The 23,526-nt window shown below is 42.4% G+C and overlaps 1 protein-coding gene across 11 annotated transcripts in view; it reads left to right on the forward strand.

Moving 5' to 3' along the window:
- Nucleotides 1-23,034, forward strand: part of DENND1A (DENN domain containing 1A) — a 206,363-nt gene extending 183,329 nt beyond the window's left edge. For 4 of the 11 annotated variants that reach the window (XM_074608937.1, XM_074608945.1, XM_074608946.1 and 1 more), the window contains 5 exons: nucleotides 1,716-1,775; nucleotides 6,297-6,385; nucleotides 15,687-15,815; nucleotides 17,926-18,181; nucleotides 19,074-23,034. In XM_074608937.1, the coding sequence (XP_074465038.1) occupies nucleotides 1,716-1,775; nucleotides 6,297-6,385; nucleotides 15,687-15,815; nucleotides 17,926-18,181; nucleotides 19,074-20,396 (1,857 nt within the window). In that variant the 3' untranslated portion in view covers nucleotides 20,397-23,034. Of the gene's footprint in view, nucleotides 1-1,715; nucleotides 1,776-5,764; nucleotides 5,867-6,296; nucleotides 6,386-15,686; nucleotides 15,816-17,925; nucleotides 18,182-19,073 lie in introns of all 11 variants that reach the window. The other 7 variants (XM_074608948.1, XM_074608947.1, XM_074608939.1 and 4 more) reach the window with 7 other exon arrangements.
- The last annotated feature ends 492 nt before the right edge of the window (nucleotides 23,035-23,526 follow it).

Consider the following 23,526-nt stretch of genomic DNA (forward strand, 5'->3'; position numbering starts at 1 on the left):
CATAACAGAAGTTAAATATATTTTAAGATTGTGCTGTCAGCCCGAGCAGATAAGATGGGAAGATACACAGCAGCATAACTCAACTTCTGTGACTGAACTGAGTAATATAAGGTACAGAAGAGAAGCAGCTTGATGGGGCTAACGGCAGCCACCTCAGCTTGCCACCCTGTCATTTCTCTCTTTGTTCTCTTTGTTTTCATGCTTGCTTTCTTGGAAAACACAGAGGGAAGCTATCACATGGAATAATTCTGGCCTCAGCTCTCCATCCCAAGTGTCCTTTTTTTTTCCCTCACCCACCCCAAAAAGCTGAGCCAAGTCCATGTGTGCAGTCTGGCACTCCTTCATTGAGAACACAAGTAAGGAGACATGAACCAATGGATGCAAAAGAGTAATTTAATGGGAAATTTCAAAGAAAAGTCTGAAGAGATGCAAGAAGAGAATGAAAATGGTGTGAAAAAGGGTAGGCTGGAGTTCTACTATTACACAGTGCGAGGGTAGTTGAGAGAAAACGTCTGTCAATCTAGAATAAAGGCTGTGCTAGTAAGAAGTTAAGAACTGGAGTTTTTTTTGAGAGAAATAGAGTAATATGTGTAAGCTTTCTTTTTCTGTCTGAAGAAGCTGACTCCCACTGCCAGTTCCTATTCCTTCTCCATGCAGCGGAGGGGATTTGTCTCTGGAAGGCACGGGGGGCTGGGGCAGTGGTGCAGGCGGCTGGTGGTTCCCCTGTGCTCCCCACTGAGGGCTCTGCTTCCCCTCGAAGTGCTGATGCGGGTACGCAAGCAGCCACAGGAAGGACGTTAACTTTAATCTTGTTCTCAATATCAAAGTTGTACTTTAGGATGGTTTTATTTAGAATCTCGTTAATTGTCAGTGGATTCCTTGTGTAACAGACTATACCTTAAGATGCCATCTGTGTGAGGAGAGTCGTGCTGCTGGCTCAGTCAAAAGCAACTGGATTGGAATAGCTCCAGTGCTGTTACAAAGCAATGAGTTGGCCAACTGCTAATTTAAAAAATGAGATACAAAAATAGGCATCTTAATGCACTGTTCTGTCTTCATTAGAACTGTTGGTGATGGGGTTTTTAGTTTTCTTTACAACGACAGGACACACTTTGCTCTATTTAGGCAATGCATTCAAACCTTGATCCAGTACAGTGTCTAACCACGTGCTCATCTTTAACTGTATGGAAAGTTTAATTGACTTAGGGTTTTTTCCCATGCTCTTAAATGGCTTTGCTGGTTTGAGGACTTTGCTGTAAGTTTTCACAAGCATTAAAATAATTCTTGAGATTTTAGTGAAAGCTTTTTTAAATATCCTGCTTTGCAGGACTTTTTGCTTTTGCATAAATAGAACACTTGGACCTAGTGGTCCAAGAATCCACCTTGAGCATCTTTGTTGCTCATCAGTAAATGTTGGATGGTCTGGCCTGGAGTGCTGGTCGTGCTGCCTTTGGTTTGACATAAGCTTTGTTAAGCCTATGTCAACAGGCAGATGTAGCGACCTTTCCTATGGTGGCACTTTGTAGGTCATGAGGTTTCTCACTGCTTTGGGAGGGGGTGGAAAATAAAAGAAAGAAATGAAAAATTGCATTTTGTGAGGTGAGTATGATGTTAAGGTAAATCACGTGTTGTCATCCACTCATACTGCTTTTGCCACAAAATCAGAGGTGTTTTCGTGTAGGTGACTATTTAATTTAGTTTCCACTTTGATACAGCAGCAAAGACTACGTCCACCTCGGCCACCGCCTCCAAAGATACAGCGTTCATCTAGGCCCGTGAGTAGTTGGTAGTTTTGTTTCACTGCCACAGCTTAACACTGCCTGAATTACGCACTTAGTAGCATTACTAAACCTCGGTAGTTTGGATTGTCAAACTTTGCAAAAAAGCAATGTGTGAATTATGCTCCTAAACTCCCTTCTTCTCTGCTGCGGCACAGCCCTGGGACCTGCGTTTATTCTGCTTTTCTTTGACGAGTTCTGCAGCTTTCAGTCAGTTCTGCAGGTAACTGATGCTGCTGTTGCAAGAGTTGTTTTTACTTTTGCGGTGATTTCTTAAACAAAAAGTCTTGCTAGGCTGGCATAAGTTTTTAGCTAGTGAGCTTTTGAAGACTTGCACTAAACTCAAATATGAAAGGAAGCAGAAGTCTGAAGAGAAAGTATTTATTCTCTGCAAGTTATGCTTTAAATTAATTTGGGACGCTTAATTTTTCTCCATGGAATAGATGAGTGAGTACACATGAAGAAAGCGCAGTCTATATTTGGGCGGTAGAACATTAGTACCGCATTATGGATGATACACATATATACTTTATGTTCATTTACAATGCAAGCTGGGACTTTATGTAATTATATCAAATAAAAAATGTAGGCACAGCATGCTGGCCAGAGGAAGTGACTCTTCCACAGAAGAACGACACAGAAATTATTCTCAGTGCAATACCTGGACTGTATCAGGCAGGGATGCCTTATCTCAGCAGTTTTGCATTCAAAACGCGAACTGTAGGACAATTGTTAGATATTAACTATGCCAGATAGCTTTAAAAGTGGAGACTGTGCGGGATCTGCAACCAGAAAAGTGGTAACAGTTTAGAAGGGGTGTTGTTTTTTGCAACAGCCTTGGAAGATACTTATTTCTATTCAGGACTTTTGCTTTATGAATATAATTCCCCCAAAAGGCAAATACGTCTTCCTCTTGCTTCCTTGTACGCGCATAAGAGAGATGCAAGTTTTCAAATCTAATCTTGCTAAAACTTGTTAAAAGTATGTTTCAGATGAGCAGGCAACTGGTTAACAAGTGCACTTGGGTGTGTGTTAACTCTTGATCTTTGGTGCATGTTCCTGTGTTACATTTCAATAGCATGTGTTTCTTTTCCTCCTCTCTAATTCTGGGTGTTTAGCTTAACAGAGCCATTTTTATGGATTCCTGCTCTGAAGATTTTTGTTTTCTGTGTTTAAAAGGTAGCATTGACTATGCTTATATGTGTTTTCTTAAATGTAATTGATATGGGAGACCCTCCCAGGCACATTACAGTAGGAATGAACTTTCTGTGGTGCTCTGGGTTCCCACAGTGCGTCGTAGCCCTCTTGATTTGTGTTTGGCAGGTGTATGAGGGCACAGTGCGATTCCTTGGTACAAAAGTTGCTAAACAGTAATGTTCAGACTGAGTAATTTATTACATCAAAGTCTTGCTAAGCCTGTTTAATCTCCCAGCTGTAGTGCATTAACAGTCCTCACTATAATGTGTTTGTGTCAACTGTCTTTGCTCCCAATGTGATTGATAAAAGGTTGGAAATGTAATAATAAAAGCTCCTGTTGCATTCATCTAGCTGTGTCAATAAGTGGAACAGAAATGCTTCATTCATCAAGAGGAAATTCAAGATAAATGTAAATTATTATAATCACTCCCAAAAATATGCTTGTACCAAATATACATAAATTTGTTGTTGCTCAGAACTGTTATTTGGCTTTTAATAGTTGAAACACATTTTTGTGTGTGTAAATAATACTTTGTGCAGGCTGTTTTTTCCCCTCTCCTAGTCTTGGCATATATTACAGAGGTGGCTATTGGCAAGTAATTTCCCCTAGCCTTCTACAGCAAGCACTGAATGAGGAGACCGGCTCCCTCTGCACTTCCAACCAAGTCCACATAATACCAGAATTCCTGAGAAATATTTAGTGTTTTCAGGATGTGTCTGTTACGAGGAGAAATCCATGGGCACTAGTCCTTGCAATATGAGTCATTACTAATAATCAAAACAAAAACGCAGACCGAAGAAAGGTTAAGGAAGCAGAACAGATATGTTCTTTACATTCTGCTGCTTTGGAAATGAGTTGTGGCAGTATTATGAAAGAGAGAGGGTTGTTGCTTATAATTAATAGAGATGTTTGCATTAATAGTGGCTGATTGAAAACTTCATTCAATTAGAAAAAGTTAAAATATAATAATTATGCATAAAGTTGATGGGGACAGTAATAAGCATATTTAACCCTTCCGTACTGGATGTTTACCTTTATTCTTTTGGCTGTGTGCTCATGTAATTGGATTTCCTTCATACTTTTGCATTTGATAAGCATTTAACCTTGCCTATTTGGCTACATAAGGCTCAAAATCCGGCAAGGAACTGGCTTGATTCCTGGCTTTTCCCTGCAGTCCCCCATGAACAATGCTGTAAATCCTACTTAGCATGTCACCCTGCACTTCACTGGTCTGGTGGCCCCTGGAGCCATCCAAAACTCTCATCTCTCTCCCTCATCACCCGGGGTACCACCCAAAAGGTGAAAGTGTTCACAGCATGATGACAGGCCAGCTTTACACATCATCTTCCAGCTCAGATTTAATTAAACAGGTTTCTTTCTTCCTCTCTTTTCCTCTTTCTCCTTCTCGCTCTTTTCTCCCCCCAGTTCCTCTTGCTGCTCGCCCCCCTCTCTCGCACACACTCGCTCTCTCTTGCTCGCTCTCTCTCTCTGTTTTATCAACCCTAATGAAGCAGTATTCTTCATCGATCCTGCTGATTGCCAGCCCATTCCTTTTGTTTGTTGGCACCGAGCCATTCAGCCGCACTCTGACAGCTCAGCTCGTCTAATTAGCTCTGTTGTTCTTTTCCCCATGTTTCACCACGTTGCAAGTTCAGTTGAAGTTGCCACAAACTTAATCCTTCCATTCCTGCCATAAATTCACATTCTTAAGCCGTCTTTATTGTAGAGAGGAGCAGCCTTGTGTGGGGACTGATCTTCAAGACCTTAACATCTGACCTTTTTATAAGCCCTTTTTCCTAAGAAATAGTGGCAATCCATCGCTGGATTTCTTCATCATATCTGCTGTACACCATTTCCTTTGAAATGAAAATTCAGTACAATAATCCTGCTCCTGTCTTCTGCATATTGTTGTGTAGTGCAGAAACATGACACACAATTTGGTGGCTTTTTCCTGGCAAGAAAATTTGAGGCTTATGTGCCTGCCAGGAAAAAAAAAAAAAAAGCCCAGAAACACCACCACCCCCAACAAATAATAATTAAAAAAAAAACCAAACAAACAAAGCCCAAACAAAACAAAAAACTTGGGTTTGGTGGGGGGAAATCTGCATCTGTTCTATCATTGCAAACAAATTCATCAGTCATCCAAAGAGCACTTAGGTTTTGGGGCTCTAACAGCTTCCTTTGGATCAGGGCTGTTAAGGGAGCAGAAGCCCAGGGAGGGCAGAAGTTGAGCTGTATTCCTAACTTCATTTCAGGGCTTTGGGGGTTTCTGTTGAACCCACACTCAGCTAAGCCAACAAATCAGAGTCCATTTCGGGCAAGGTAGTACTTTCTTAAAAGATGGAAAGCTTGTTTGTGCAGCCTGACCCCAATGCTGCAAATGCGCGTTCCCACATTTGACTCACGGGGCTGAGTTCGTCAAGAGGATCGCTCGCACTAGAGGTGGGCACATGCAGACGCTGCCCAGATAGTGATCACGTGTGCTTATTCCTTTCCGTGAAGTAAAACTTGTTTGCTTGTGGAGTTAATGCAAGTAGATTCAGCCTGATTTCTGAACGTTAGAAGGTGATGGATATGTTATTTAAGACTGGATTGGCAGCAATCTCATCTTCCATAGAAAAGCTTTGGATTTTGTTACAGATGACAAAAGATACATAACATTGGGGGTGATAAAGATAATATGGCTGGCAAGGGTTTCTGTTCAGCTGCTGAAAGGAAGCAAATTTTTAATGAAGAATAAGCTACGTTTTTCATGTTATAACATTTATTCTAAGTATAAATTTTTCAGTGCTCCCTTACACAGACGTCGTCACTCAAGAAGTTGGGTTCCAATGAACAAGTGGACAAAAGGATCACGATGTCAGAGCTGAATTCCGCTTTCCAATATAATGTACAGCCACACACAGGATTTTGAATTTTACTCAATCAACTAACCGTACAAGCTCGCGTTTAGGGAATCTTATCAGAAATTTAGTTTGTACCAAACAGGAGAGTGGAACAAATTTTTCTTGGTTTGCTAATAGCTAACAGTCAGTGACAAGCTTTATATGCTATTAAAATTTATTTGCTATTCAAAAACATGGGGTTTTTTTGTCCTTAAGTAAATCCCTGTAGTTTATATTCCTACTTCATACTCATTTGTATGTCTATATTCATTTGTAACGTTGTTGTGTCCCAACAAGAAAAAGAAGTTTAAAACCAGTTCTGAACAGAAAATACCTTTAAGATAATGGTGGTTATGTGAATTTTGTTATTTATGTCTGTTGTTTGATCAACTTGAGGTACTTATGAAATGTCTTCTGTATGTGTGTATGTAATAGGTTCGCCCACCAAGACCTCACGTTGTTAAGAGACCCAAGAGCAATATTGCTGTGGAAGGACGAAGGACTTCAGTTTCCAGTCCAGAACAGTAAGTACTTTGCTGCTCTGCTTCTCTCTGCTTGCATCAACAAACAGTGCATTCAGAACTGGAACTAGCCAAAGGAGAAATTAAAAAATACTACAGACCCAAGTAATTTTTTAACTAACCAAAAAAAAAGGGTTTTAATTTTTAGGAAATTTTAGAGGAAAAAGCAAGAAAACCAAAGTTTATTTATTGGGAAATTCTGCTTTGCCAAGTTAGACATAATCTGATCAGCCTGTTTAGTGGAAGTTTTCAGGTTTTGGAGCTTTGTTCATTTCTTTGTTGTTTTGTTTTGAAATATGCTTTAAATGAAATTGTTAGCCACATCCCTGCAAATCCACTGTTCTTGCCAGGCTTTACCTGGAAGGTATATAATTGTTTGTTTTATAGTGATGGCACTAAGGGTTGTGTCTCATGCTTGTTAGTGTCCCATTAACAGAAGGTCTGTAATGATCTCTGTAGTGAAGGCTTGTAGAGCTTAACTGTCTTGCATAGCGCTAGCAAATTTATCATCTCTTTAGATTTGACTACGGAGTAAACAGGGGAAATGTTCAAATAAGTTGTACTGCTGTAGCTTACTGCTAGCGCATAAAATGCGTTGGTTTCCAACATCTCTCTTGTTCATATGAACAGTATATTCTGTTACCTTGGAGAGATTTTTTCAAATAGTTTCATGAATGTCACATATTAAAGTACTTTTTACAAAGAAGACAATACTGTGTATTGTTGCAGATATTCTTAAAGCGTTGCCATAGTTGAGTTAAACAATAGACCATCAAGTGAAAACCTAAAAAGAGAATGGATATATTGGACTTTACCAACATAGCCCAAAAGACACTATTGTGTGTGATAAATACACGTGTAGACTGCATCAGTATGCCTTTTGGATTTAAAATTATTTGGATTCTTCAGAGTGTAGCTACTTCAACAGTTCAGAAGTACAAAAGATTCAAGAGCACTAAGTTCTGACTGGATACAGGGGCTGGTATTAGCAGCACTTGGTTAAGGGTTGGAATAAGCTGGTTGCCTCCTCTCAGTTCAGAATTTGGGAATCTCAAGAATTTAAGAATCTCAAGAACCGCCTGGGGCAGTTGGTCTTAGAAGGTGGTGTGAAAAACGTGGTTAGAGTAGGGACAGAGCTGCTTTGGCACTCCAGAGGAGACCACTGAGCAGCGGGCTAAGAACAGCAGGCACAGAGCCAGGTTACGTTTTCCAAGTCCTGTGGCAAGATTAAGCTGGTATTCCCTGCGCGTGTCCTCAAACAGTGAATGGAGCACCAATTTACAAATGCCCAGCGTTGTGGCCACACGGCCCTAGCGTGGGAAGTCTCCTGGGACTGCTCACAGGCTGCAGGCAAGACTCAGGGGCTGTAGGACGGTTGCACTGATCTAATATCAGAGATTCCTTGTCATTCATCTACCTGTGGCACGCAGTAACTGCTTATATCACAGCCACTTCATGTGGTTTATGTCCCAGCCTGTTGTGGCTTTATCGTCAGTAAAGTGAAATTATTTAGCTCATGCCCAAGACTGCAGGATATTTGCTGCATCTGAAGGTACTAAAATCCCATAAAAAGAGAAGCGGTTGGTTTCTTTGACCACACCTTTTCCCCACATGTGTACCAGTGCCCTGTCACCGCTGTTTCAGGGCGAGAGAGGTGGAGGTTGGGTCCCACCCACCCCCCAAAGTTAAGGGCCTGGATAGCATTTTCCCAGCCATAGAATCACAGAATCCTAGAATGTTTCCAGCTGGAAGGGACCTTAAAGCCCATCCAGTCCCACTCCCTGTCCTGGGCAGGGACACCTCCCACTAGACCAGGTTGCACAAAGCCCCGTCCAGCCTGGCCTTGGATGGGGAGGTAGAAGCCACTCTAGGATGGGCAGATATTCTGGCTTCTAGCTAAAATGAATGGTCACTTTTAAATTCTACAGGATTATTTATCCATTTTATAGTGGAATTTGGTTGCCCTCTTGTGGAGTAGATTGCAAATCCTGCAAAAGGGCTTGTGTGGGTACAGAGTGGTAGCTGCCCCTGCACAAAGATTATAGGAATTTTTAAGATAAAAGTTTTTTCTTAATGTATACTATGATGACTCACTGCATGTAGGTGAAGGGTAATTGAGTCAGTTTAACCATTATGTGTGTTTCATAGGAAGGATTGTGCATATTTGGGTTCAAAAGCTGCTTGACATTCCAGTGTGGCTTATTGCTAACGTGTATTTCCAATTCCTGCCAGTATCACAACAGAAATAAACATAAAAATGAATGAGAAACATAATATTTATACTAATGCTAGTAATATATTGAATTACAATTATTATTTTACTTGATTTTAATTTATTGCTGGTAAGTTTAGCGAGTCTTTACAATTCAGCTGCTTTCACAGGGTAAAGTACGGCTGTCGTCAGCTTCAGGTGGCAAAGCAAACTTTGACATAACTACTTCCAGCCAGTTAATTGTAGAATACTGCACTCAACCACATCTCCTGTAAGGTGTCTGGTTAGAACGTTTTAATAAAAACAAGTCGGGGTGGGGGAGACGGGACACACGAGACGCAACGATGATGGCACTGACACTGTAGTTGTGATTTCGGAAGTACAAGTGAAGGAAATATCTAACCTTGTACTTAACTAAAGCTCAAATAAATGGCTTACCTAAGAAATAACTGGAGGTGAATGCCTTTGCAATAGGTAGCAACTCAGTAATCCTGACCTTTTTCCTTACTGTTTATCTCAAAATGGCATTTTGAATAAAGGAAAAATATTTTAGGTAGTAATCAAAGAAAGGATTTTCTTGATATTTTTCACAAACTTTCTTTTTTCTGTCACAGTAAAAAATAATCTTCCTATATTGTTGTGAAATGAAAACATAAAGCCGGGTGTTGTCTCTCTAAAAAATTTGCATTGTTTTCTCTTTCTTGGGCAACACTAAAATGAATGAAAACACCACAATATATAACACAGGTGTTACTTGGTAGTGTTGGAGTGCCCTTATTGCAGGTCAGAGGAGATTCCCTGAAAGCAGCAGTGCTGAGAAGGTGCTTTTCTTACAGTAAACTTAAACAAAATGTTTAGCGTAATTGCACTGGTTCCAAAACTAATAATTAGCGTGTTACCCCTTCCAGGTGCTCACGTGTGGGGTGTGTCTGTGAGGGGGAGCTTCTGTTCAACGAGAAGCTTCTTTCTATATTTGAAACTAACACTAACTCTTTGGCCTTGAGGGACTTCATGAAGGCTCCAGCGAGCTTTCCCAGGGTCTGTGGCTCGTTAGCTCAGACTGTGACTTCTGCAGCCTCCTGGCAGGCAGGAGGGGACGGTCCCCCCAGGCAGAGCTTCTGCCCAGGCTCACCCTGACGCCCAGGGAGAGCCCTCCCCGCGCAGCCTCTGCCCGGTGTCGTCTCTGGGAAGTAAACCGTTCTGTCGGCATCCCTTCAGATGCTATTGCAACTGGGTAAGAAATGCTTGGTGCATTTCTTATGATATTAGGAAATCTGTATCTTCAGTTACATTAGTTAAATTTTTTAATGTGTATAAAGGAAAAACATTGTTTTGGGGGTATATGTGCTCATTTTCTATTCAGTCTTCAATTAAAACACAGGAGGGCAGGAGCAGTGACAAAGAACACCCAAGATTATTGCTGATGTCAGTTGTTAAACCATCATATTTAGAAAAGCAGGTGGAAGAACTATGGTTTCCACCATCAAAATTTTCAGTGAAATTTTTTTCTATTTCAATATAAAGTGTTTTTTTAATCATTTTATCAATACTTCAAGTTTTATGATGTTTATGATTCTTAAAAATTTGTCATTACATCTAAAATGTATAATTTTTAAAAAAACTTTTTTAGTTACAAGGTAACAAGAAGAATTTGTAGATGAGAGCTCAGAAAATGCTGGATTGCCACCTGAGGCAATCCCAGACACATGGGACGTGCCTCCTTAAACACAAATTAGTTGTTCGCGGAAATAAGAGGTTGCGTTTTTAACAGATAGGCAGTTTTTTGAGAGCTCTCTTTTACACCACAGCAAGATTTCCTATTAAATGCAGAATAGGCTTCCAGAGTGCTCTAGGATCTGTCTTCTCTAAGTACGGACTAGCTGGCTTCCAGGGCATGCAGAGTGGGAGGAAATTAAAATAGGAAATCAGAGGGTCAGGCTCACAATTAACAGCATGTCAAAAGGCTCTTGGGCTGACTAAACCCATGTCAGTGCTGCAGCAGTTCATTAGGGCTTTCCAGAAGTCGTGTAGGACTTGGTAGAGAAGCTAATGGCTTTCCCTTGTATCCTATGAATGAAAATGGGCTGCAGCGCAATAGTGGGTTATTACACTGAATTTAGTATGAAGTCAGCGTGACGGCTGTGTTCAATGATACGGGCTCATAAAGCACATTAAATCCAGTTGTTGTAACCAGGCTCTCGGAGCTCTGCCACGCAGAATTTGTGTATGGTAAAGGTTTTCCGTGGCATCGCTGCAAGCGAGGATCTCTGCTTCGGAAGAAAGCCCAGCCTCTCGTACCCGTTTGGCCAGGGGTGGCTGGGATCGAAGGACAGTGGTGCAGGCGAGAGCAGACGAGACTCGCTGCCTGCGCTTGGGTCCCTCTGCCCTGGCAAAGCTGGTACGTGGTTGTCTGCGTAAAGAGTTGTGAGATCTGCCGGGGAAATGGGTGAAGAGATCCTCGGTACTGAGCAATGGGACAAACATGTGACAGGATTTTGTCATCCAGCTTGTTCCCACTTTAAATTCTCTGTTAATGTTTCCAACTCTCTAGAAAATTTGTAAAAAGTTTATAAAAACTATAAAACAGTTACCTGCCTTTACTAGATGTAGTAATCACAAGCTGTTGGTTTTGCGGTTGGATGACTCGGGATAGGAATTTTTTTGTTGTTTTAATTTCAAATATCCTTTATGCTAATATTTTTGTTTTTCTGGAAATATTCTGCTCCTATGAACATTCACAGTATACAAAGTAAGACTTTAAAAAATCAAATAGATATTTTAATATTCTAGGTAGCTCACACTCGGGTGTACTGAGTGTTCAGAATATGCAGGAAGGAATTCCAGTGGCAGGTCTGTGCTTTGTTCAGATTGAATAGTTACTGGTAATCCCCCAGTCCCAGCTCTCCTATTTCACACTGGCAAGAAAAAGCCCCTGCATCCAAATCCCTCATTCTCTTCATTTTACTGTCTAAGAGGGACAAATTCCTTAATTCCCTAGAGCTGCTGTATGGCTATTCTTTAAAAAAATACATTAATAAACAAAACCCCCTCCCTTAAATTTGGGAAGCCCTTTTTAGGAGAATAATGACAAGTCCATACTACCACTTTGTGCCATAATCTCTGTAATCAGGAAAAAGCAACACAGTTAACAAAATACACAAATTTAATTTTCTGGTAACTAAAATATCTTTTAAAATTATTACAGATTTCTCCTTATTAATTCCCACATCCTGTACTCACATTTTCTGTATATATTTTTTCTATCTCAAGTACATTTAGGTGTCAATTAAATTTGAAATATCTACATTTGTCAGCATTTCATTTTTGGCCAGTGTGATGTGCTGCTGATTTGTCCATGCATCCTGACACATGAAAAAAGCTCCCGAGATGCAGATCTTCCTCATTAAAAAAGAAACCCATACTATCATAATGGTACGCAGAGCCATGGAGCGCATCCCCGGCTTTATTGCGCTGTGTTTCTGACATGATATTTAAAAAGGAACAGCCACGGCTGTCAGTACTGTCATATGCTGGTGCTAACCGAAGACATGTTAAACTAAACATTAGAAAGAGATCAGCAAGTCATCTGCATGGGAACTCGGCTAAGAGATTAGGTAGGCAGGAGCTGGTGCAGTCATGTGGAGATGATGAGGGTTGTAGCTGTGACGGACACATCCTTTTTTCCTGGCAGGCTGCCGCGCGCCGGGCTGGCTCTGACCTGCCTCTGCGGAGACAGCTCTTTGTGCGAAACCCCAGCCAGGGGCGGGTGGCAACTGCGGGAGAGTTGCCGAACTGGGTTAATGAGGGAATCGGCACTTTTTTTGGATTCTACTGCCTCAAGCTAATAAAAAATTTAAACTCGGGCAATTTTAGATTGTTCATCCCTTATCTTGGACCAGAATCTCTTACAAAGCACTCCGACCGCGAAACTTAAGTGCTCTCTTTTTTCTAATTACGAGATCCCACTTTCATTTCAGGAGTCTTGCAACAGCAAGAAAACCGGTGCATATTAACCTGCTTTATATTTAATCTGATTTGTGCTGAGCTGCACTGAAGTGCAACTGATGACCTAGCCAACAAGATCCCTCCTTATTTCTTCATAGTTTGTTCCCAGTTTATTTAATATGTGCACACAGACACGCAACGCGGTTGAATTTAGCACAGTCTGAAGGCAAACAAAAGGTATCAGAGGCAGTTGCTTTAAGGGCAGCTGCACCAATACATTTGTAATATGCAGTTACCAAACGTGTAGTGTATTGGCAAGATATGTGGAAATTCAATATTGCTCTTGATTTCTGGAAATAATCTTAGGTTTTCTGCAGTCATGTAAATGCTAATTTACTCTCCTAAGACATGTGTCTATAAGTTTTAAAAAGAAATACTTTTTCAAGTATCTTTGATTTCTGATTTATTTTAGGTGGAGCCATTTGTTAATGTAAATTGGAATTTTTGGATAATAGTCACTTCCTTAAAAAAAAAAGGCGGGGGGTGGGGGGGAGAAAGTTAAAAAAAAATTATAGTAAATTTTTCCTAATGCAGTGGAACCATCTCACTTCCCTGGATGCCTGTTACGGCAGAAGAGAGGGAAAAGAACCGCTAGGCAACAGCTTTAATTGGAGAACCACAGACCATGATTTAATACTATCAGCTGCATCCACTGCCACCACTATTTTAGAATTTTTATTAATTCGCTCTGACCGGATGGTGAATACACGTTCATTCACAGTGGCAGCTCAGGCCCTCTTGAGCTGCCGGTTCCAGTGTCCAACTTCTCTTTTTTCTGACCTAATCTTTTAGGCTGATTTTCAAAACTTTATTATATAGTTATTTAGTGATGGAGACAAAAAACCGAGAAGAGTGAAGGCTGATTGTGAATTCCAGTGTCACTAGAGATAGTCTGTTAGTGTGTCCGTACTATAAAGGCAACAAATCCATTCCTTCTCTTTCTGTCCATGCTTTTGGTCCTGTTCTGATTTGTACCAGAAGGTCCATAGTGGTGTGGCATATTTGCATTGCTCTACGATGTCGCAGGATCAGGACGTAGCCTTTGTTCCACACAATGAGCCTGATTTTGCTTTCACTGCAATAACAAATTTTATTCTGGACCTCAGGAGCAGCCAAGTGAGGCTCCGTCTCAACCGTGTACTGCTCCCTCTCATTCGCCGTGCATGTGCCATTCACCAGGATATTATCAGTGGCATGTGGCTGAGAAAATGAAGATGTTTGGGAAGAGACCTCATTCAGACAGCTCTTGATGTTTGCTTTTATGATCCTAGGGATATCTTTTCCAATGTTCTGGTTATCTGGGGAAAAAAAGAGACCTGTAAATGATGCTGTCTAGCAACATCCAGCAGTGTTCACCAGCCTGTTGCTTGGTCCACAGGTGGTTTATAATGCCCTTGGAAAGAGGTTTGTTTTGTTTCCACTCAAGCACACTTAGATATGCCAGAATGCAGCTGGAGTGGGAAGAATAAATAAGAAACAATAAGTAACTGGTCAAAATTGAATATATGTTTTATTATATGTGCATATGGTTTTGGTGGCACAATGCTGTCCTTTGAGTTTTAGCAGATTGAAAAGCACTGGGCTATGGTTGAGAGGCCTCTGATGCGTACTGGTAAACCTTGATGTGCTTTTACTGCTTTCAGTTACTTGTGAAGCATTTGTCTTAATATTTAATGGTGGGAATATATTTTCTATAAGCTTTTTTGCCATCCAGAGCTTCAGTGTTTCAGAGGGGAATGAACAGTTGGGCCCTTCCTTCATACTTTACTAAAGATTAGGATATTTTAGCATTACAAATGAGGCAATACTTGCTATTAATTTCTTCATACTCTTCAACCTCTTTGTTCCAGTGTATTTTTGTTTAAGTGCCCTGCTCCTCTTCTCTTTCCTCTTCTACTAAAGCCGATAGTGCGTTTAATTGTTTGAAGCAGTGATAGCGACCTCTGAATTTGCTCCAGTGGAAACAGTGAATCTTTGAAGCTTCTACTTTATGCAGAAGAGTCATTTACTGGAGGTTTGGTTAAAATGAAGTGGAGCAACTGATAGCTACAATAAATAATAGAAAAAAATATTCATAAATTCAGCAAGCTTTAAATATTTTTCTTTTCTCCCCCAACCAGTGTATGTTTACGCAGACCTATGTAGGCATGCACAGTGAGTTTTACATTCACTAAAAATTTAGGCATTGTCTTCATTAGGTACAAGAGCAAATCCTGGAGATCTGGCCGCTGTGTGTAAAATGAAGATGATTAATCCATTCTTGTCAAAAAGTCTGGTGAAATGGTGGTGGTTGGGGTTTTGGGGGTGGGGTTTTTGTTGTTGTTAGGTTCTTTTAATTACAGGTAAAGTGCGTTTCTAGAGGCACTGCTGATTGTAAGAAGTTTTCATGTGAAAGGATTTTTGTTCCCAGCTGTTGCTAACGAATTCACAGATTGATAGTTACTGTCCTGTGATGCAGGAGAAATTGCTTGGGTCCCTTTTCTGCCAGACTTTGAAAGTAGTTAACCATTGAGGAAAGAAGCATGAGAAATGTGTGCACTTTACTTGACAAACTGCATTTTATATAAATCCTTGGACAGTTCTGGTTTTATTCTAGTGTGAAGCAATTTCAGATCTCAAAATTAGATACCAGCAGGAATTGTTACCCTCAAGTCAGCTCCTCTCATATATCAGGCTAATGTCAGTCTGAATATCTATAAAGCAAAGAGGTAGATCTAATATTTGTTTGTGTGTAGTCAGAGCTCAGAGAATCTGAGGAGCAAGGATGTATTCCTAGAGAACAGCAAGATGGCCAACCCTCTGGAGAATGTAGCAGGGAAAGGGTGGGTTTCTGTACTGGCTTCTTTTGCAATAAGGTGGGATCACAGGTCTCGGTGCCATTCCCGACGATATGGCACCCGAGACAGTTTTAGAAGAGTTGTATTTTCTGCTTGAGAGTAGAGCTCAACACTGACCAGCAGCTCCTTGTGGCGGCCGTCAGTCACGTTCAGAAATGATTTAGAGCCTGCGAATCTCTTGGTTTCCTCTCCTCTGGAGCTTTGAATGTGACAACTTGATAACTTCCTTTTCTCTCCCTGTTTCCCTCAGCCTTGTAAAACCCATGCGACACTATACAGTCTTCCTCTCTGAGGACTCTTCTGATGATGAATTTCAGCAGGAAGAGGATCCTGTCTGTGGCTTCTCTGAAAACTTTTTCTTCTCTGCTCCTTTTGAATGGTCTATCCTTTATTCTTTCATTGTATTAATTCAGTCTTCGAACAATGGGTTTGCACTGGTCAGGGTGCCTGCTCCTCTACTTGGAATTTTGGAAATGCTCCTGCAGTCTCTGTGCGGCGCTTGATGAATGTTCAGCATTTCTCCTGCTTGTTTGTGTTGGTGTTTAGCAGCATGCAAAAGCGCGCTCCTGCATGAACCACTATGCAGCAATGCACAGCTCCTGGTTTCACATCGACTCCAGCCCTGTGGGGTGTAACCCTTCCACTTGCCCCTTGTTCCAATGTGCTGCTTGCTCCTCTCCAGACCTCCTGCCATTCTTCCTCGTGCAGTGCTAGCTGTGCTTTTTGGATTGTCCTGGGAGCCTTATTGCAGTGCACTTACCGGCTTTTTCTAGTTTCACCTGTGTGATCGCAGGCTCTCTGTTGTGTCAGTGACTATGGGGAGTCACCGTGCCATTGTCCTCCGAGGGTTCTGAGTACGATCTGGCCTAAAATTAGACAAGAAACAGCAAGCAGTTTGTTGGGTTTACTTGCTATGTTATTTGTATCGGTCTTTTTAATTTGTAAATTGTTGTAAATTCCCAAACCTCTGTGAGGAGAACGAGAAATAAATGGCACAGAATTGCACTCATTCTTTTAACAAATGCAGTTATGGGTTTGGGCAGAGCCTGTAGGAGTAGGTGCCAGGGCACTGTGAGCTGTGGCTTCAGAAATGTGCCTGATGCTGAGTCCGGGCTGTGCCAGGTGGCGAATGCCCCGTCTCCTCTGGGCAACTGGAGCCCGCTGGGTGCGCCCGCGTCAGACCAGGCCGGAGCAGGAGGCTGCGGGGTCTCCAGTTGCTAAAATTCATTGTGTGAGGCAGAAGGCGGGTTCAGAGACGGGCAGGGAAGGGAAGTGGCCGCAAGCAGTTGGGCAGGGACAGACAGACAGACAGGTTCAGCAGCAAAGGGCCAGAAAAATGTTCCCACGCTCTGGTGTTTGGGGTGGAGGAGGCCAGGCTGCTAAAATGGTTTGTTTGCAGAATATTCCTCGGGGCTTTTTTTGCAGTGTGATCTAATGCTTAGCAGGTGAGCGCGTGTTATGTGAGAGACTAAAGACACGAGTGAGATTTGCAAGATCACCCTCTTCCTAAGGACGTGTACCATCAGCTGTCTGTCTTGTACTCGCATTATTACATTCTCGTGTTGCTAGCTGAATGCCTGCTATTTATGTGTTGATGAATGAAGTAAGATGGGCTGTTTATAAATTTGCATGATATAGATGTATTATAAAAAATACGGAAAGAGGAGGACGGGTCTTCCATAGTATCTGTTTTTGCAGGTCTCACAAATATTTTCTTTTAATTGAAACCTTGTTTAAATGCCACAGTAAAACTGGCTGCCAGTCAAATGCCAATCACCACAGATACGTATGGCACTTCTTGTTATTAATTGGATGCGCATTATGCTGCTGTTCTCTGTACACAGAACCAATATGCAAATCTGCTGGTGTTCATTTTTTTGCTGAGGTATGTGCAAGAAAAGCATCCTGCTAACTCGGCCTTGGCTGTAAATGTAAAATAGGTGTCTCCATAATGGATTGTGTTGTTTCTTGATAAGATGACACCAATGTAATCATTGGAACTCTGCACAGTGTTCCCAATTATTGCAGGAAAACACTGACTTATGTTCTGTGCTGAGTTAGCTCGCAGCCGGAGACCGTAAGTGCCTGCACAACCCAGGGCTCTTTGCAGGGCACTTGGTCTGGCTTCTTGTGGAGGAGCCCTGAGCAGTGGCCTGCTGGGGGGCCAGGCTGTCAAAATGGAGAGCTACCGTCCAGTCATTCCTGCGCCGAAAGTTCCCTCAGCAGCTCGTCTGTAACTGCATGACCCCAGCTTTCCTCTGAGTACGTCCTACGTGCGCGTTTTTCCTTTCTGAAACCTCTCAAGTGCCATCTCTATGTGTCCTTCTCCCCTCGGTCACTCTGCTCACACACCTCCTGTTCACAAGGCACTGTAAGATGTATTTTGCCACCCAAAAGTTTTTTGTAAGGGCATCCAGCTCTTTAGTAAATACTTGTTTAAAAAAAATATTAGACAGTCACCTGCAGCATGATTTTTGTTTCTGTCCCAGGCCTCAGCCGTACCGAGCTCTGAAAGAATCTGATAGTGCTGACGGGGAAGAGACGGTCAGTCCAGAAAAATCAAAAGAGCCTCTGCCCCCCAGCCCTCTCCTCTCAAGCAAGGCCGCAGAAGTCAACCTCCTGGAAGACATTTTCCCTACCTTAGAAGTGGAAACACAGGCTCAGCCTCTCAGCCAAGCTAAGAGCCTGGAAGACCTGCGGACTCCCAAAGAAGAGGGAGATCAGCGCTGCACCTTTGACTACCAGGTTTGGTCAGGGCTTCACCTGCGCTGGGGGTTGCACAGAAGCAGGGCTGGCTGTCTTCCTCAGTTCTCTGGGGAACATTTTCATAGTACTGGGTAGATACATCCATTTTCCAGCCATTTGTTCATGCATTTCAGAGTTCCTTTCTGAATTAAGAAATTATTGGAATGGGACTCAGTTATAAGACAGTAACTTTTTCCACTAAAACTACAGCCTTTACTTATAAAGGAGGAAATATTTGCCCTGTTCCTCAGAATCTGCTTTGTCCATTGGTTATCACACAGTTACCTTTGAAGCTGGTGCTCAGCAGTGAGAATGAATACCTGGGAATTTTCGTGTCCCTTCCAAACTGCATGTTTTTTAAATGACCTTCTTTTAATTTGGCCATTTTGGTCTAAGCATCATTTGAACAATCTCGATTGTAGAAGAGAGATTCTTTATGAAGAACTTCACTGAATATATGCAGCTTAAAGTGCCAAACTAAAGCAGACTGAGATCTTCATGTGACATAAAAGAAAAGAATGTCATTTCTACCTTATCATAATATTTAATTTAGTGTTATATCCAGATATTTCATTTGACAGCTTTTTCCATACAGCAATTACGGCTTCTCAATTTCTGTACCTTAGGTATAGGTGCGTGCTCCTTACTCGGCTAACAACAGATGCCACAATGTCACAGCTGAACAACTCATTAGAGGCAGAGCTGGAATTAAAACTGCAGAGCCCTGCTTCTGATTTCCTGTCTGTCCTCCTGGCTGCACGCGTTGTCCCTCTCCAGTGCTCCCAGTCTGTGGACAGATCCTCTTCCACCCATAGCTCAGCAGCCCGTCTGCACTTTATGCTCTGTGTTGTGACATCAGTAAAAGTTAACATTTTTTTACATTTTCTCGCAGAGAATGGATCTTGGTGTGTCTGAGAGGAACAGGATTGTGCCAACCATGAAGCTGTCTCACCCTTACAACAAGTTGTGGAGCATGGGTCATGATGATATGGCTATTCCCACCAAGTATTCCCAAAGCTCACCGGAAAGGCCCCTGACTGCACTTGGTACCATGCCACCAGTCACGCGGAGACCCCGGAGCAGGGACAGCATTCTGGCTCCTGCAGAAAAGGATGAATCAAATCCTGCCATTCAAGGGAACATCACCATTCCTAGGCCACAGGGAAGAAAGACTCCTGAACTGGGGATAGTGCCGCCGCCGCCAGCACCCAGGGCTTCCAAGCATCAGACACCAGCTGGGGCTACAGAAATTCTCACACCCCACACTGCAGGACGTAGCCATTTGGTTTCAGATCTTATGCCAGAGCCCTTTGGAGTTGGTAGCGTGTCCTTAGACCCTGAAATCCAGCAGTCTGTAAATTATTCCTCTCGTCCGTCTCAGCTTTTGTCCAGTGCTACCAGCACTGCTGAGATGCTCCAGCCTGTCAAGGTGAAGACAGATAATACAGGTAATGAGAGTGACTACCTTCTTAATCTCCTGGATCCATTAAAAACAGCCAGCTGGCAAAGCAGTGGCCCACAGCAAGGTCCCCGCAGCCTGCAAAGCTCTGCCACTCCACCTTCTGCAGCTGGCTTTGTCTCGGTGGCAAGTGACTTTGTGCCTCCTCCAGCTGCACCGTTTGTCCAGCCACTTGGTTATCCTTCCCCAGCACCACCACCTTTCTTACAGCCATCTCCTAACCCATTTACGCAAACAATGCCGGGAGCCCTTTCCGTGTCTCTAGTGAGACCCCCAAGGGGCTCTTTCACCCCCTCTTTAGGTCACGCTTATAGCTCTAGCTTCATAACACCCAATTCTAGCTTCTACCCACCACAAAGACCTCAACCAAACATTTCAACCCTATCCATGCCAAACTTGTTTAGCCAGGCTCCAGCTGTGCCACCAGCCAGCTCCTTAGTGCTGCAGAGCCACATCTCTTCGCCAACAAGCTCACTACAGCCAGCATGTTTAAGTGGTCCTTCTAAAACCAGAACATTACAGGTGGGCCAGTCCAGCTCAAAGGTAGATCCCAAACAAGCAGTGGCTCTCCTGTCTAATGAACCCCCTTTGATCCCTTCCAGGCCAGCTAAGGGCTTAGAGTCAGTGTTACTGTCCTCAAAATGTGAGGAGACAAAAGATCCATTTGAAGATTTGTTAAAAAAGACAAAGCAAGATGTGTCATCCACACCAGGTAAGGTTGAGCAGCTCAGAAAGCGATGGGAAACCTTTGAGTAATGCTCCCAATGGCCTTTTGATTTCCCTTTGGAATTGACAGAGGGGTTTTTTGGTTTTTTTTGAGCCAGCATTAAACCAAGCATTTTTTTAATGGAAGGCTGAGCCAGGATAGCTGCAGGACCATCACCGTGCTGCAATTCACACACGAGTGCTTTTTGCCCCTGGTTCACAGTCCCCTCATTGTCCTGGGCCCTGCAACTGCTTCTCACCCTCCACCACTGAAGCCCCCGGACGCCTGCGCTGACCAAAGCACAAAGGTAGCTGGGGTTGGCGTTGGGTTTGGGTTTCCACACATAGCTTTTCAGACAGTACTACGGATGCAGAAGTTACACCTTCCCTTCTATTTTCAGCCCCTAGCGCAGGTAGGAGCACGACACGGCACGTTGTAGCCTGTTTTCTCCCCGCTGTGTGAATGGTGGTCGGTTTTTCTCCTGTTACACATGCACCCGTCGTGGTTTGCTTTCACACAGAAAGTGCAGCGGACAAACCCAGACTCGTGGGCTGCGCTGAATTAATCCATTAGGCTCTGGGTTTGTCCTGTCTCGAAATACAGGCATTCATTTAGGTGATACTATTGAATGAGCTCTTGTTGCAGATTTTTTTATTTCCCTCCCAGGTACACTGACTCTGAGAGGTAACAGGGACCTCTCGGGTGCAGAATTGTCGTGATTCCTTGTTGCAACAAAACCATAGCACAGAGCAGTTGCTCAGGGTTTGGTCCTGCATCTCTGTTGGGAAACTGGAAACACCAGCAATTGATTTTTCTCTTTTGAGCTTTTGTTTAGTTGTTCATTTTTGTTAAATACATCAGAAAATAGAGGCCATAAAGAGTATCCTAGTTCTTATATATGCGTATGTTAATATTATATATAAATATTATAGATGGCAGTATATGAATGGGATGTAACAATATCTTACTTGATCATTACAAGCAAAAAAAAAGGAGAAAAAGACTGGGGTACAGAAGCTCCTGAGCTGAAGGTGAATGGCAGTGTGGTGACAAGGTGGCCTGAGTGCAGAGAGCTGCAGGCCGCGGCGCCCGGGCTCAGGCTGAGCTGCGCAGGGCCACAGCGCAGGGAGGGCGATGCCCGACGGCTGCCTCTCACTGGGGACGCCAGAACTGCTAATTGCTGCCTTTGAGCCACCAGGATCTCGTTCAGGTCTGCTCCACGCCTTCAGTCCCTCTGGAAGCCCACAGTCTTTATCCCGCTGTTGAGGAGAAGCGTTTGCTGGTGTAACAAGGCATTAACTGGACCATGGTGTGGACTGTGAGGTCATCAAGTACAAAAATGCAATGAAAAGGTGAAAGGGTACGTTCATTCTGATTTTCTAAGACACTTATCTGTGGCAATAGTATTCTCAAGAAATTTCATCTTAATCTTAGCATCCCTTATAAAACCTGCTGTCTTTGCAGTGATCATTTTTGTTTTACTTAAGTGGTGCTTTTTTTGTTTTGTTTTGTATTTGGGCACAATCTGATGTAAAACACGTTACTCTAGAAGAGGTAATCACATCACCATTAGGCCTTTGATAAAGGAAATCATTTTGGACACATGGGGAACTTCTTGTAAAGCTTTATCTGATTTCCAATCTATCTATTTTATTCATATAATCTTGGGAGTTTTCTTACTGCAGTGTATGACAATGGCTGTCTATGCGTTTGAGTCTGTGCAATACAAAAGCAAAATACTCTTATATCTGAAATGCCAACAGTTTGGGAAAGACCATAGTATTACATTAACATTATAGTTCTGTAAAGTACTGTTACTCTGACAAGCCATTCAGTTGGGTTTGTATTTTCTTTTTGTGTTGGAAGACAGATGGTTTTAGTATTGCATAGTAAAATATTTAAAGTCTAAGATAATAGCTCCATTTTATTTTATACAGTTCAGAATATGAAGGTTATATATAAATTCAGTCTGGAATTTCAGATCTCCTTTGCTATGAGCTAATGATAAAACTTTCTCAGTTATGGTGGGTGTGTCCGGGCACCAGAAGGTTCTGCATACGACGCCATTTGAATCTCACATACTCCTTTTTAAAATGTGTCACGTCAGACACTGGCGAGACACTGAGCAGGCCCATTGCACGTGCTTGACAGAATAGAAAAACACTCAGGTAATTGCAAATCATTTTCCATCTCTGATTATTTTACTCCGCCCATATTATGGAATATTTTATACAGTTGATTTTTAGACAAACAAGCAGTCCTGGATTATTTTTTTAAGTCCGTTTTGAGGCACTGAAAAGCATTAACACTAACACAAATGGCATTAATCACCCTTTGCTTCGCTTGGCAGGAGCACGGGGAGGTTGCGCCCACCTCTGGGATCCAGGCAAAGCGATTGCTCCTGGAAGGTGGGACCTTCCTCACTGCTTGACCAGAATTTGCGAGCGGGAGGTTGTTTTATGTGCTGCTCGTAATAAAGGATCAAACTATCCCTAGGGCAGCAGTTAGTTTTTTGTCTTATTTAAACTCAGGAATTCCTAACATGATTCATTCCTAACGGTGCCAGATGTAAGTGAAGTGTGCTTGTCTGGGAGAGCAAGCTCGGATGTAAAACGTTTCTTTTTCTGATGTAGAAGTACTTTGGATGGTTTTACTAATCGAGTATAAGAAGTGTTCCTTTTTCTTCTTGTCTGATATGATTCATCAATGACTTTATATTCAGCTTTGTACATTTTCCTGTACTTGCCGTACTTGTTTGCTTGTGTGGTACTGCTTTGCTTATTTACAGATGCTTTCTTCCATTAGAATAACTTTTATTTAAAAAAAACCAACCCTCTTCATTTTCTGATGCATCTGATGCTGTACAGATGGCAAAACCATTTCTGTATCTTATTTACTCATTAGGTTAGAAGCATTTTAGACACTGGAATTGGAAGTTGTCGAGACACAAGAATTTCGTTGCAGACCTTTCTCACACAGGTGTTAATTACGAGGGGTTTGTGATGTCTTTGTACATACCAGGGATTTTGTTTCTAACCTGCAGTGAACAGTCTGAGCTGCTTACATGTTTTTCCCCTTTTCCTCCCCTTTTTTTAATGTGTATGGGAAAAATCAAGCAGGAGATTGACATCGGCTCAGTTTTCTTTCTGGTCAGGGGCTGGTTACCGTCTGTCAGTAACA

This window comes from Larus michahellis, chromosome 15 (genome assembly GCF_964199755.1).
Source record: "Larus michahellis chromosome 15, bLarMic1.1, whole genome shotgun sequence".
In the NCBI taxonomy this organism is placed as follows: domain Eukaryota; kingdom Metazoa; phylum Chordata; class Aves; order Charadriiformes; family Laridae; genus Larus; species Larus michahellis.